The sequence below is a fragment of the Puntigrus tetrazona genome, chromosome 7 (assembly GCF_018831695.1).
Source record: "Puntigrus tetrazona isolate hp1 chromosome 7, ASM1883169v1, whole genome shotgun sequence".
Classification (NCBI taxonomy): domain Eukaryota; kingdom Metazoa; phylum Chordata; class Actinopteri; order Cypriniformes; family Cyprinidae; genus Puntigrus; species Puntigrus tetrazona.
Window position 1 is genome coordinate 30323355 of NC_056705.1, and position 16482 is coordinate 30339836.

The window sequence follows — 16482 nt, forward strand, 5'->3', positions numbered from 1 at the left end:
AAAGCATGGACCAGCTGAAGTCTTCAGACATTCTTCCAGTAATTTCATCCGTAGTCTCTGCAGCTCTGGACTGTCCCACTCCTCTGGATCAATTCCCAGTACAGGTCCACCACCTGGAATATACACATACACACATATTTAAAAAACCACCGAAACACACACACACACCGCTGCATACAACCTCCTGTTTTGCAGCACTATATGAAGACAATACTTACATAGTATTTAAGGCCACCTGATATAAAGTGTGACCGAATATTCTTTCTTTCTTTCCTAACAATTTATTTCTGCTCCTTTACACCTTTATGCATTGATATATATATATATATATATATATATATATATATATATATATATATATATATATATATATATATAGTTTACAGTTGACAGGAAGCAAAAACTCCATGAACCAGAACTCTAATTGAGATGCCCAAAGTGCAACATCCCATAGCGGTTTAGTGGAACGTTCCACTTACTTTTTAGTTTTTCATGAAAAAGAACTGGCACAGGATTCATAGAGGCACTTGAAGAATAAAATTTTATAAGACCTATATATCAACACCCTTAACTAAAGCCTAATTCTTTTTTATTACTAAGTAAGGAAGATCTAGGGAGTAATGAATGCCTGGGAGAGTATGAATTTCCACACTCTTTCAGCACACATTAGCACTTTAAAAGGAGCCACAGGGAGAGGGATGAAGGAAGAGACAGAGAGAGAGAGAGAGAGAGAGAGAGAGAGAGAGGAAGGAAGAGGAACAGAAAAAGAAGAGCAATGCTGAGAATGTGTTCCTGCAGTCAGCTAAATGATGCACGCACACTGGGACACAATAAACTGCTTACTGCCCATAATAAAGAGTCTCTAATATTTTGAGTGTGTTTTCAGAATTGCTACATTAGTTTGAGTCTGACTGCACATATGTACACTACCAGCCAAAGGTTTGGAAACCGTAAGATTTCAAATGTTTTTCTTATGTCTATCAAGGATGCATACATAAAAAAAATACAGGGATAAAATATTTTTACCATTTAAAATAATGAGTTTCTATTTTAATATAATTTATAATATGCAAGTGATTTCTGGTGCACATTATTTTCTATTTGACAAACTGTCCAACTAAATTTTTCTTATTAAAATAATGGCAACCTACTGTTTAAAAGTTAAAATTTAAATAAAATTGATAAAGAGTGACATACTGCTACTACTGTTTTTCTAACATTCTATTGATAAAAAAACAAAAACAAAAAAACGTTACGTTATGGAATTTCATATTCAAATTCAAAAACTTATACATCACATATTATATTCTACATAAAAGATCACCACAATCGTGCAGAGTTCTAATTAAACACTTTTTTTCAAACACATATTATAATCAAAAATGTCTTTCCAAGACTGACACTAAACACTCCAGAGATCACTGATTGCATGATGCATTTGTCTAAAGACCAAAAGATTTTTTTCGCCAAATAACAATAATTAAGGTTTTAACAAACGTATCGTTGCATCGTTGATACAACGGCTGTATTTCATTACATTATACTATACTATACTATACTATCTAAAATGAGATGTTGCAACTACACGTCAAGAAAGAAAAGAATAATTCCAGATGTGCTGATGCTGTAAGATAGAGGAGGAGCTTGGGATGAGTGTGGCACGGCGCGATAGGTTAAGTGTAGCTCAAAATGCAACTTAAATAGAAGGCAGACTGCTATGTGTTGAATTCCTATACGTAGACGCGGATCAGCTGGTTGTCAGCCGATGCGAGCTTGACTGACATGAACTGATGCTCGGCTTCATTTTTTTAAAAAGACTGAATACTGTGCATTCTCTAACGTGAGCAGATACTAAATTCCAGAATAATTCGATAAGCTGGTTGGGCAGAAAGGAAATAAGGCAATTGAAGTAATTCCACCTTTGCCTTTTTCAATGTTTCTATCAACTTAAAAAAAACCCACACAGACAGATACATTTACACACATACACACTCTCGCGCACATAAGGGTTCACCTGCACTGGTGGCAAAATGACAGAGGAACGAGAGACCAGCGGAGTGAAATTGCTTTGTGTGTGTGTGTGTGTGTGTGTGTGTAGTAATGGACTTAATGAAGAGAGACAGGACATTTCCTCAGCACCAGTACGCCAGGACACAGGAATATCCCTGGACATATTTGTCAGAATCAGTGTCACTGGTGCAGATAATTCAAACGGCAAACACGCTTCAGGGGGAATCTCTCCTCTCTGCTGCACGCATGTCAGCGTGTGTGTGTGTGTGCTGAAGGACTGCGGCTCTGTAATCAACTATATGTTCCTGTGTGTGTATGCTGATCACATCCGTCGGGCGTGCAAGTATGAGCGCGATTAGTTTAATCTGATGTTGATTTAATGCGTCTATGCGGTCACGTCTCTTTCTCTTCTCGCAATCTCAAGCAAGTCCAATAAAACTCTGATGTCATTCACATTGTGGTAGCTCTTTAGGACCCCATTTCTTTTGCTCAGCCGACAGAAACCAAGCCTATGTGGGTCCTGCCATCCCCCCAGACTTCATTTAACAAATACAATCATGGCTTCCGTCCAAGAGCGCATAAAGCACGAGAGACTGCCTACGTAATGCGGGCTCTACGCTCAACCTCTCTATGCTAATCAAACTTCTAAGAAGAGAGAAATACTTCATATGAAAAATGTCCAGCTTTTTGTGTATACGCTATAATGCTGAAAAGGAAAATTCGTGCCAAATTGGCTGCAAGGGATTAGTAAAACTTTACAATAAAGTTCAGTTTTTAAACATTATTAGTCTAATGCCTAATGTGCACCATTAGAATTAGCATAGCATTGCATTAGCATGAGCAAACAGCATTTACTGCTGCACAGTAAAATAATTCAGATCAAGTAGATGCTCTATTTAAATTAGTTTATTCCTTTTTGGCCATATTCTTCTTCCGAAGAAACAATTATTTTACCGTCTTAAGACTGCTCATATGAAGAGATTATATTTTAGTGAATTTCTCTGAGATTATACATGTCCGGATGTCCTGTTTAACTGTGAGCACTCCCTCTCTTTGGGCTTCAAATGTCTGAAATTAATTTGTCTGAAATGTGTCATAAATCAACATCTCAGGAAAATATTATGGGGTTTCACATCATCAAAATATGACTCATATGAGGACAGCTGGACTAAAAGCATGTTTATTATGCATTTTGGGAGACATATCAAATGAATAGGGAAAGAAATTATTATATTATTATTATTATTATGTCAATTATTACTCCAATTATTTCTTCTTTCATGATATGTTGAGAAATGAGAAAACCTGTTTATGACCATTTTACACACATTTGGCAGAATTGCCAATTATCAAATAATTATGGTGTAACATAGTTGAGAATCATTGTTATACAAATTTAGCAAAATCTTGAAAACTACAACGAAAAATCTATTGTTTTTGAGTCCTGATATCCTCAACCGAGGACATAGCATAACGTATGGATGAAATATCATTCAAAAAAATTCTCAGGTGTTAAGAGGTTCAAATAGATAAGCTCTTTACATCACAACACAACGAAAACGAAAACAGCAAAAGTTGAAATAAAACCAAAAAACAGCAAAAGCAAGTAACATTTCAGTACATGTAAATATTCACAGGAATCTATACTGTTAAAAGCACTCTTTATTTTTAATAGCTAATGGATTAACAAATTAAGTCTTAACGGTAGGTTGCTATTGTATTAATTCACATTGAGATTAACAGGTTTTGACAGGTTTTATATACTATTGCTGGTCTAAAAAAAAAAAAATCAATCTGTCAACCAACCAATACATTAGTCCTACTGACACAAAATAAATTTGGGGCATATGTTAAAATGCAAATAGACATGTGCACCACAAGTAAGCTTCATTACAGATGTTTACATGGTGAAGTGAAGTCAGGATAAAGGGCAAACATCAAACAAAGTGTTTGGCTTAAACCATGTTCACATGATGGTTGATGGTTTATTGAGCACACAGTGTAAGATCACGCATGTAAACGCACACACTGACCTTCTACATTGTCATCAGGAGTATGAACACGATCATTCTTTGTGATCGGCGGATCATAGCAAAGACTGGCAGGACGTTTTCTCATTGGCTGGACTGCATTTGGCTGCTGGCTTTGGAGCAAGTGGTGGGAGAACTGTTTTCACTCAAACAGAGTGAGTGCAATCAGTCATGCTTTCACACACGCGCGCTGACACTCGTGCACAAACACTTACACACATCCAGCTTGATGGATCTGAACTATTAACTAACCAAGCAATTAGACTGTGACAGCAGGGCCCTGGGAAAGACTGATAACAAGGTATATAGAAGCCCAAACATCTGGATACGACAACACAGATGACAAACACACCCCTCCTTAGATGTCACGAACAACTGAGAGAGGGACACAAGGAGACAATTAGCATGCATCTGATGCTTTATATAAAAAGCAAACCTGAGAAAATGAATCAAGGAGCTGTCAGACAGTAAAAAAGCTGCGATGTTCAGCAAAACAGTGATATTTTGGGAACTTGAGCCACAAAGCCATCAGATTTGTAATAAGTGGAAGGGTTAGCAGAGTCCGCCATATGAGGGAAATTAAAGGCTTAGCATAGTCCCGTATGATAACACAAGATTTTATGAACATAGTGTCTGCCAATGATTCCTTAAATTACGACAGCTGTCATCTACTTTAATGATGAGCATATTTGTAAATGACAACCTAATTACATTGTTATGAACTATGAAAAGAGCTCAATTTAACTGGTATCATGAGTAGTATTACAAACACTTGCTTTCTTTAATGTATCACGGCCCACGTTTAAACCACACATGGCTGTTTTAAAAACACACACACACACACACACACACACACGCAAGCGTATGCAACGAGTATCATTAAAAGCAGTGTGTTGCACCCCGACGTAGAGTAAAAGGGACTGAAATGCCATCATTTTCCACTAATAGTGCGACCGCAGAAACGATGATGAGGTTTACTCAGCTACTGAGGGCTCTGGCCATAAAATTTCATAACATGAGGCAAATATGACTGTATTTACATAATTACACAGCTCAAACTGAGGATTTGCAAACATAATGCTTCATAAATCCCAAATGGCTGGTGATAAAGGGTGAAAATGTGTCAAACTGGTCAATGTCAGTGCTGGAAAAGTTCTACATTTAAATTCGAAACTTACCCTGTAGACATTTTAGGTGACGTGAAAGCAGGTAGCCATAAACTAAATCAAAGGAAAGTTTAATTCATACAATAAAAAAAACATTCATAGACAAAACAACTCAAGCGCTGTTGTTGACAGGTTTTAATACTTTCGGGATTTACTGCATCCGTAATCTGTGTTCAAAGGGCAACGTTTCACGCTTCTTCTCTTTTCTCCTCGGTTTTCATGATTATTCCGAGAACTTTCATGCGATGCCTTGAAGATGGAACGAAAGCGAATGAAATCATGTAGAAAACTATCCTAAAAAACAGCCCACAGGACACCCCTGAATGTAAGAAAAGAGGCCCGTCTTTGTGTGCTGCTGAAGAAATAAAAATATATATAAAAATTAGTTGTGAGGAACAATCTTGTTTTGTAATGGAAATATGCTGTCGACTACTTGATGACATGATTGTTCATATAGAGAAAGCGCATATATAGGGACCATTTAGGCTTTTACACTCATTGACATGGACATGGACCAGCTGTGACTTTCTTCTCAAATATGAAATTTCAAGGTTGCATTGATTATCAATATAGGTTATCAATGCATTCCCTGTGAAACAAGGAAGTCGTAATCAAAAGGGAGTTCCTATATCTATACATCTATATCTACAGAGAATAGTTTTTGAAATAAAAAATAAAGTGTGATGTTACACATATCTACAGCTATACTGTATCAGTAAACAGAAATCGTAATCTAGATTCAGCTTGTTTTGGCTGCCTGCAGCGATCGCTACTTCTGCTAAATAGAAAACGATCATGTAAATGGTAAACAGCGCAAGAGTCAAATGGTTAGAAAATGCGGAGTTATGAGCAGATTTCATGATGAGATCCAAAACGATTGAACGGAGGATACAAACATCATTTACAATGCAGTTGCCAGTTTCAGCCCGATGAAAAGGCCCACAGATTCTCCTGAGACGAGTTATGATTTATTATCCTTCTGGCTCCTGCCTCTACATGAATGTATCACTTTAAGAGAAGACAAATGAGTCAACTGATGGCCCCCATTAAGGGCCAATTAGAAGAGAAATATGATTCTCCAACGTGTACATTGGTTGAACGCTATATCTTACGCTTACACCGTCTGATTATCGAAAACAAGAAGAGAACAAAAGCATCTACAAGAGCAAAAGTGGGAGCGCAACCAGTGTACGCTGGCAGATGAAAACTGTAAGATAGCAAAATGCAGAAAGCAAGAAATAAAAAGGCCTGTCAGAAGTCCCTGATTTAAGAGGCTGTTAGCTCACCCACCCTGCAGAGAGAACCATGTTCCTCAACCCCTCGGAGCAGTCACCAATCTCCATGCCTTCATCTCATCTCACAAACTACCCACAATGCATTGCTCTTGAGAGCCTCTGCAATTAGACTACTGCTATGGCAACCAGCTGCCTAGCCTGCTTGCCTTTTCAATTTAGAGAGAGAGAGAGAGAGAGAGAGAGAGAGAGAGAGAGAGAGAGAGAGAGAGAGAGAGAGAGAGAGCAGCCAAATGTTAAAACCATAAAACCTTTGCATCAATCATGTCTATGCCTGGAATGAAAATGGCCGCTTTTTTTTTTCTGCAAATGGCTAATCGATGCGCTGCAGCTGAAAATGTAGAAGCCACCTCAATTCCACACAAGCCCATGGATCAACACACCAACAGTGAGGCGTAACCTCCAAACCCTGTGAGGAATGAGCGCTTGTATTTCAGTCCTTCTATCTTTTCATCTCTCTCTGTCTCTTTCTGTTTACCCTTCGGCTGTTTTCCATCCCTTTTCTCACCTTCTCATCTGCTGAAGCTTCAATGAGTGCTGACAGATCCAATGTGCTCTCGCCAGCATGGAGCACTTACACAACAGGCCATGAATTCCCAGGGTGACTGTAGGGGTTGGGGTTGGATTCATAGCCCGCTGAGGAGTGCGAACGAGCCACCAAATGATGGTTACATAGGTCATAATCCCACTCTACCACCTTTATGACCTTAAGCGAGGCAATTAACCCTGGCACAAACTGCTAATATCCTTTCTTCCCCACAGATACACTTTTCTGTGTTAATGCACCTTTTCTAGATGGCACGAAATCCATTAGCTCCACGGTAAAACTCTGAAGGGCATTCGTTTGATCACAATAACAGAACAAAAGATGTAGGTTTGAGTTAAAAGTCCAGCAGTAGCTTTGCATCTAGTAGAAAGGACTCTGTCCACTGGTTTTGTAACTGGATTTTTGAGATGAAGGCATTGCAGTTTATAATTTAATTATACCAATTGTTAACCATACACTACTATCTGTATATTTTGTGTAAATTTGTTAGTTTCTGAAATTATATATTTTTGTCTTTTGCTTTTGAACCGCTTTGATTTTCCTGAAACGTCTACAATAACAGGCCATTGAATGGAAGCTGTGGTTTAACAACATGCCCCGAGCTAAATTCACTGTAAAATTAATCAGCCCTCTAAATCTATGAGAAATGAAATCTGTCAAAGTCTATGACCTTGAAGCCTGTGACTGACTTCATATTCATTTTAAAGCTGGAGAAAAGCTGAAACAGCTGACATTTTAGGGACCAAATTCTCGCTAATCACAACTATAAGCCAATACTGTCCATAAAACAAAATGTTAAATCACTGACAACATACATTATTAAGTTATATGTGTGTATATTTAAATTTTTAGCAGTATTTTGTCGGAAATCATTATTACTGTGTGTGTGTGTGTGTGTGTGTGTGTGTGTAACATTTAATTAGAATTGCTTACCAAACTCCCGATTAATAAACATTCGTGACAAATGTGTTTATATGCAAATCAGTCGGTTCAGTAGACTACCTGACACATTTAGTCTCGACTCAAGCCCTGTAATCAAACCTCGCCTCTGCTGCAGCGGTCGTCATGGCAGCCAAACAGCATTACCAGCGATCTGCAAGTGCCTACAGCTACTCTCTTGCGCTCTCATTGAATTATTAGGTCCATCATTAAGAAGTGGTGTTGGTATGAAAACAGGACTTATGCTCATGCGTGTGATGCGTGAAAACTGGGCCTGTGTTGATGTGATCAAGCTGACTGGAAGCTCATCGGGAGATAGCGAACAGATTACACAGTTGTTGAAATGGTCAGTTGAGGTTTAAGTGTGAACCCCTATGGTCTGTGGCGACAGCGAGACTATGAGGGGGTCGCGTGAGGAGAAGGCATCATCCATTTTTGATCCTTTTGACCTTCGTTTTGTTTGAATGGACGTGAAAGATTTTGGAAAAAAATAAGATGTGGGGGTTTTCAATGAATTTGTTACATGCCTTATTCTAGTTTTCCATTACTAGAAAAATCCACAGACAAACTCTGATGTAAATGATTAGGCTGGGATATTTCAATATCAGAAAAATATCAGAAGGAGAAAGTCAAGTCTCCAATATATAAAAAGCTGACATGAGAGTAAAAATAAAAGCATGCTGTGTAAAAGCAATTTAAAAAATTGACTGCAACTCCATAAAAAGAAAGTCTAATCATTATAACTTTTCATATAAAGCAGATTATGGTATACGCCTGTAATTCAGCTCCCCACACTGTGAAAGCCTATCAGAGTCCCACACTGTCATGTTACAGCGCTTGCAGGCCTGATCCCGCCACTGCTAAAGGGATTGAGTGAGTGTGTGTGTCTGTGTGTGCGTGTGTGTGTGTGTGTGTGTGTGTGTGTGTGTGCTGTGACTGGACTGGGATGAAGCCTTGGGCAGAGAAATGTAGCCTCACGCACGCATGCCATGTACACAGACACACTCTATCCGGCATCCATCCCTCTCTCAGGGACGGCACAGTGAAATAGAATCAAATAACGGTGACCAGAAAGAATCGCAATTTGCCACATCATATTTTCTGGTTGAGAGAACTCCCTTCTTTTCTGTCTGTCTCCTCACTTTTTCTCTCACCTTCTCTCTCTCACACCCTGATTCTTTCAGTTTTTCCTCTTCCTCTCTGACACTACCTTCGTTTTTCTCTCAGTTTAGCTTAAACAATAATGAGATGAATGCAATTAATGTAAGGGACTTTTTCAGCAACATATCCAGCAAGCTATTAAAAACATCCTAAAACAGGATACATTTATTTAATGCAAAAATCCTAACTTAATACAGGTCTTGAATTGGGTTTCATTTATTTTGTATAGTTGTAAGTCTAAGCCTAAATATATTTCAAAATAAAAGTACTGATGCAGATTATTTCTTTTTTTAGTCTTTATCTTTTCAGGATTTTTATTTTCTGAAAGGAATGATTCATCCCAGGAATGAGGATGTCCGTTCCACAGAAATGTAAACGCACTTGAAAAAGTAACATAGTGAATTATGCCAGAAATAGTAAAAATGGATATGACAAATTCTTGATTTAGTGTATAAATAAACAAAAGAAAAACGTACATGCTGTGTAGGATTAGGGATGTGGGGTAGATGTGTATTGTATAAAATGTATATAATACGCATGCCAAAAAATCATATTTCACATCAAAGTCCATTTTTGTGTATCTACCCCAATTTTTCTGTTTCATTTGTCACACTATTTATATACATTTCATGAGACCGGGCTAATTTTTTCTTAAAATGTAAATGCAGTCTAAAAAAAGAGCTGTTGTCTATGATGTAGCACTAATCGAAACATACTGACCATTGCAATTGCATGGATAACTTGTTAGATTAAAGCATGTTGCGATAAAGAAATGCATTAAAAATTAATTGTCAGTATTCAGTAATCTGTATTATTTTGAAGAATCATACAGTGAAGACTACGCCCAATACGTGAAGTACTTTTATTTTATTTGATTTTTTCAAGTAAACTAAGAAAAGAACAAAACAGTCTATTGTTGAAAGTTGCTTTAGGTTTTTTAGAAAAACAAGCACTTTTTACATCATCAGTGTATTTTTATATTCGTTTCAGTTTGCTTCTTTTTTTCTTTATTTTATTTCTGACTGTATACTTCTTTAACTGTGTTTATCGGTGCATATTTTTAAGTTTAGGATTTTTGATTTGATATCTGGTGACATTTAGGCAGGCAATTTGGGTATTAAGACCTGCTCACGCTGCGAAATGCGCTGCTCATTTGCATAGAGTTAAACTTTTTTGCTACTTTGTTGCATCGCTGGACACGCTTTGCATCCTGTCTCCGCGCGGTCTCGATCGCGTGTGGTTTTGACGTAACGTGTTTCTGACAGCATGAATGGGGGCTTAGGATTCACCTAACCCATCCCATCCAAAAAAATCATGATCAAATTCAAAAATCCGTTTCACATCCATTTCGGATGCATGTCAAAATTCTGAAGTAAAGATCTGCTCATTACTAATTATTTAATGACACCGTTAAATGCAATCTTCAGTAAACACACACACACATATATAAAGTGAGATTATCACTATTATCAGTGGCACTAAAAAGACTGAGCAGGCTTGTGTTTAACAAGGCATAGTCTTACATAAAGATCTGTTTCTTAAGGGACGCTCTTGAAATCAGGTCAAGCCCACACCCATGTAGCCTCGGTTCAATCTCAGCACACTGTCTGCCTCAATGGCCAGAGCACCTCTTCTAGGCCCTGCATTTGTTTACCAAATTGCACGATAAAAATCTCTCCTCTGCTCCATTCTGTCGGACAACAAACCATTTGCATTGTAAATACCACTCCAGAGGAGAGGAGGAGAAAGAGAAAGAGGAGATTTTTTCCTGCCCAAGCTCCTGAGGGCAAATATAAGAGAGACGTACTTTCGTCTTGCATGGGGCATATCGGTGCTGAGATCGCATAATAGTCCCTAAGAAACTTTATCTTCCCAGCCAACGAAGCGAGAGGAAGAAAGCAGAAGGTTGGGCAAGGAAAATAAAGACAAAGGAATCTGTTTATCAATATCTTAATGGTTGCTGTAGAGAATTTACAGAAAAGTGACGGCAAGCGTTACCTGGAATTCAATGCCATAGTTCTCCTGCAGAAGTCTCGGAGTTTGGGATGAGACGTGTTCTTTCAGAGCGTTTTCTCTGCTTCTGTATCTGTATAGGGAAACACAAAGCGAACATGAACGTTAAGACAGAATACTCAGAGAATGGAAGTTGAAATATTTATCTGTAAATAGTAAATCAATTTAGTTAACAGGCTGTAATTAAAGAGTGTATTTTCAAAAACCAATAAACTACATACATACATACATTTATTTAACCAGTATTATTATCTCAGCTTTATTTCTAGTATTATTTGTATTCAACAACAAAAACACCACTGAAAGATTACCAGACTCATGCATCATGTTATTAATGCGCCCTTCAAATAATACTTGGTGTTTCTGTGATACATGTACAAAAAAAAAATAAATTGCATCTATGTGGGTTAAAGGTCTTTTCCTCTAAGATACATAACATCATATGCATGAGTGCTTACGAGTAAATCATATACAAACTTCTCTCTTCTGGTCGCTGTCTTTTGTTCTCTCTTCAAACTCTGTTCTGTCACACACTGTATTTTCTCGGGGGATGGCTGCCAGCAAGGCTTGAAAACAGAGATTCCCCGGCTTACACTGTAGTCACTTCTGTTCTCTGCGGCTTGTAGCAGAGCGAAACAAACGCAGCGTCTAAGATCACGCTGACAATCTTAGATTCAGAGACTGCAATGAAACACGAACTTGCATGATTTCTCTTAGAATGTAAAACATAGCGATGATGACATCAAATAAGAAATATATTACGGAAAAGAATGAGATGAATGAGAATACGAGAGACGACTGTCAGGCTTTACACTAACTGGTTCAGCTTGTGCACTGCTGCCATTAAAGCAAAAAAAAAAAAAAAAAAAAGGTTAATTTAAGTTAAAATGCAAAAATAGCAGCGTTTACTAGATTCTTGCAAACATCAGCAGTGGATGCTATTGAATATTCCATGATGCCCTTTGTCACAGGCAGTCAGGGCAAAATGAAGCATGAGAGTTGACACATTGAGGATACTCATGCTTACTGTATTTACTACTGTACACAGCTGCTTGTGAAGCGAGGCAAAAACAAACACATCACCAGCGCCCTATTCACAGAACACTTACAACCCTTTTATACAGAGCTTAAAATAGTCTCAAATACGTAATATGAAAAGATGCACACGCCATGGTGATGCTTCCGTCAAACATGCTAAGCTTCGACTTGACTCTTCAGCGGTGACAACAAGGTAGCTGAACGTACATTTAAAACCCGGTTTCCTCTTTTTACCCGTCTGTATCGGTTTGCTATTGTTCAGGCTCTCCGCTGATAGCTTATATTGCGACAGAGAACAGGGAAATCTGACCGGAGAGCTCTGTGGAAGAAGAGGCCAATCAAGCGCACGGAACCCTCTCTAGATACAGGCGCCAAGACAGCGTGTCACAGCCGGCTACAGCATCTCTATCTGTGTCAACCTAGTTCAGATTTTTGGCGGTTGAACAGCCTCCATGCGCTTTCATGTTTTAAATCTTTTATAACTGTCCGTTCTGATCTTTTTCGGCTGTCCTATAAAGCGCCTAGCCTTAGCGTGTTACTTTCCCTCTCACACTGTGTTCACCGGCCGTTGTCGTTTTCTCAGTAATAAATGCTGTGGAGAAACTATCCAGGGTTTTCTGTTTCCCACCCACTAGCTTTTGAACCGGCTGCCTTGATAACTGTGCCTTCTCTTTTCATGTCTTCCTGTACTCTTTTAACTTTTTTTTTCCTCACCCCAACAAAACTTAAACATAACCATCCAAGCGAATTCATCCTATCTATTTTGTAAATGTATATCGTCTTAGAACAGCGTCCTTGTGAAAACAAACCGGGAAATAGACATTCTCAGGGCATTTTGTGAATATTTCATGGGATTTATTGCAAATTGAATTGATAAGACCACAAATGTGCAGACGCGTTTTTACAGTGGTATACAAAGAAAAAATTAGGAGGAAATTATATACTATGCCGCATTATAACATTACGTTATCATCTTAGAAATTGTCCAGAAAATGTACAGCTAATTTAGTCAAACTGACAGCCCTTTATCAAAAATACAGTGGTTTGTTAGGAAAAAAAAAATCCACTGTCAATAATGATATGTGAAGCTTTCAAACCAAGCAGCTTTCGCTGGCAGTTGTTAACATCATGCAAAATTCACGCTTTACCCTATTTACATGGCTTTATTTACGCCATGACTGTTTCGTCAAACAGAAGGACATCTGATCGCACTTTAGGACATTATTATAGCTGCCCTTTCATATTAACACAAACATTTATTTCAAAAGGTTTGTTGTGGCCTTACTGCTCAACGCCCAATGCTAAAAATAATCTCACCACATGCAACAAAACCATCCTTACAACAAAGCTTTAGACCACATTATCACGAGTTTGTAGACAAGACACGTATAGACAGGCAAAAACACCAGGAAAAAAAACCTAAGTAAATACCTTCATATAGTCATAAACAATTAGCGATGCACTGAAGAGCACCTTGGACAGCTCATTTGCATAACAGATTGAAGCTTTCAGAATGGATCCATCTGGAAATTGTGTCAAAGATATAGGTGTAGAGAAAGACGAAGAAAAAATAGAGAGGCCATAATTTACATGTGGCCTGTTTGAAATGTCTGACATGACTGACATTGATGAAAAAAATAATAAAGGACAATGAAAAAAGTTGGAAAATTGCTCTTTCACTATAGGCTGGGGGAAGGAAGGTAATGCTAGTAAAGCATTATTGAACCATAATGAATTGAAGGAAGGAAGGAAGGAAGGAAGAAGGAAAGTGAGGAAAGACAAAGGTGGGAGTCATGAAAAAGGTGTGAGAAATAAATGACTTGAATGAGACTTTTCTATAATAAAATGATGTAGTCCCAATCAGCACCCTAAATGAGATTTTTCAGTCTCCCACATTAAAAGTGAACATAAAATCAAAACAGACCTTGCCACAGAGGTTCTAATAACTACAAGTAACTTTGCAACTGCGTGTCAACTAATTGCTAGCTAACTCTAATTAGGGGTATGAGTAGACTAGTTTAGGTTAGTAGAATAAGTTGATGTTACCTACAGTTGCTAAGAACAACTTAACTTAGAACAACAAATAAGCTGTTTGCAGATTTTAAGCAGACAGTCTACTGATACTCTACTCTACTGGTAGCTGACATGTAGTTAATGTAGAATAAATAAAATGTTACCCATTCCAGGACTTTCTACACAAAGAATGAGTTCTGTGTCCATCTGTTGTTTTTCAATTGTTTTTCTTGACATACGCTTTAAATGTTAGTTTTTTTTGACCACAATAAAATATCATGCTGTTTTAGTGTCTCTTATTCTTTGTATTTGAGTTAAGTTACTCAAAACATGTCTCACAACACCTGCATTTTGTTTCTGGCTTTGGTGCCTCCTGAGTCCTGTCTAGCATGTTTGAAACGCACTAATGCATCCTGTGGGTTTTTTATATTTTTTTAATCATTTTTTAACACTTGTTCACTATTAACCACAACTTTCCCTTGATATATTCCTAATGTGCTGTTTATTAATACTTAGTAAGGCAGTTGTTAAGTTCAGGCATTGCGTAGGATTAGGAATGAAGGTCATGTGGAATGAGGCATTATTATGTGCTTTAATTACTAAATAAATATAATAAAATGGCTAATATTCTAGTAATATGCATGCTAATAAGCAACTAGTTATCAGACCTAAAAAATAAAGTTACTACAATGAATATCTCAACTAACATCCTAATCAAATTATCAAAATAATTACCATTTAAATATATATATATATATATATATATATATATATATATATATATATATATATATATAGACTCATATTTTAGAGCTGTATAGCATGTATGTTCTAGTAGAAATAGATGGTACACCACATTACCATCAATGACATTTTAAGATAAAAGCTTTTTATAGTCACTTAGCATGTCCTAAACATGCATTAATAGTTTATGAAGATCTGCGCCATTTCCAATCTCAAGCTCCGAAAGCGTGTATCTCGCCCAATGTTCTGTCCAATCATGTCTATAATCTGGAGTAAAGCCTTTTGTGCAGTCGGATCTCCATGGGGCTTTAAATGCGTCTCCAGCTGCACGGGCTCTGAAGGCATGGTGGCATATAGATGAGCTCGAGGCATTGATACAGCTGCCCGATGCTGAAGCACAAGACTCTTAGGGATTAGGTGGAGGTCGCAAGATGGAGGACGGTGGAATGAGAATTGCTCTCATCAAAGGCGCTTGATCGTGTAAAAGCGACTCTAACGAAATCCCATCTGTGACTAAACCTTGCACATTCCTGTTGGCAATTCATTAGCTCCATGGCATTAGTAAACTAATTACCAAATGCTCAAAGGCAAAATATTATCTGAATATTCCAAGCACATAATTATGTAGCATTATTATAAGCCATTTGAGGGTTATTTTGGAATGCAGTGCTTATGAAGCAAATGCTGCATTAAAGGTTGAAGTGTGTAACCTGTTCTCTGTTAAAATACTTATGATAATTTAATATGCAGAGATTCTAATTAGCCATCTCATAGGATGATACCCTGAAGTACGCCATTAAACACATTGCCAGCTAGCCCATCGTAACAATACTGACTCAAACCAAGAAAGTCCATACTACCTGGAGATCAACTGATTTCAATGGCAATTGCTCAACCGCTGATCTCTCTGATCTTATCTTACACATTTTTGAGCGAATAAACTGAGGCCACGGGCTAATCATTTTGAAACCTGTGAAAATTAACCATGATGATTATTGGCTAATGTTACCAAGAACCCAAACAGATGCACCTTAGTAGTTCTTTAGCTAGCATTAGCACTGCTGAATGCTCTAATGACAAAATATACATTAGATAAACAGTCTGTTTTATTTGTTGTTTTTTAATTTTTTTAATAGGGATGTCTAAATTGTGATTTTGAAGATTATGTAGCTAGTATCTACCAAATATAGATAATTTCGATCTTTTTGGAAGTCTTCTTTCACTGTGTAGAAATATCCAATCAGGATTTTTAACATTTATTCAGGGCCTGTAACATTTTATTTTAGGGTCTCTAACTTGTTGCCATTAGGCATGCATATTACCAGAATATTAGCTATAAGCATTCTACATAATTATTGTAATACAAAAATCCCAAATCCAAAAAGGGATGACGCTTTGAGGTTTTTCAAAATAATTATAATTATCTCACCAAGGTTTGATCAAAAAAGTTAATTTTTTTCTCTTTCTACAACCGCGCAGTTGGTGCGTGAAACAGCCATGCCACAGCACAAGCCTGATTTCGTGAACTG

The 16482-nt window shown here is 37.5% G+C and overlaps 1 protein-coding gene across 1 annotated transcript in view; it reads right to left on the reverse strand.

Annotated features, from left to right (window-relative positions):
- The window catches only part of LOC122347966 (NACHT and WD repeat domain-containing protein 2), a 33284-nt gene extending 21105 nt beyond the window's left edge, over positions 1-12179 (reverse strand). Inside the window, 5 exon segments of the mRNA XM_043243199.1 lie at positions 1-95; positions 98-113; positions 11144-11231; positions 11752-11839; positions 12128-12179. The exon segment at positions 1-95 is cut by the window's left edge and continues 3 nt beyond it. Of these exon segments, the coding sequence (XP_043099134.1) occupies positions 1-95; positions 98-113; positions 11144-11231; positions 11752-11839; positions 12128-12179 (339 nt within the window).
- Between the last annotated feature and the right edge of the window lie 4303 nt (positions 12180-16482).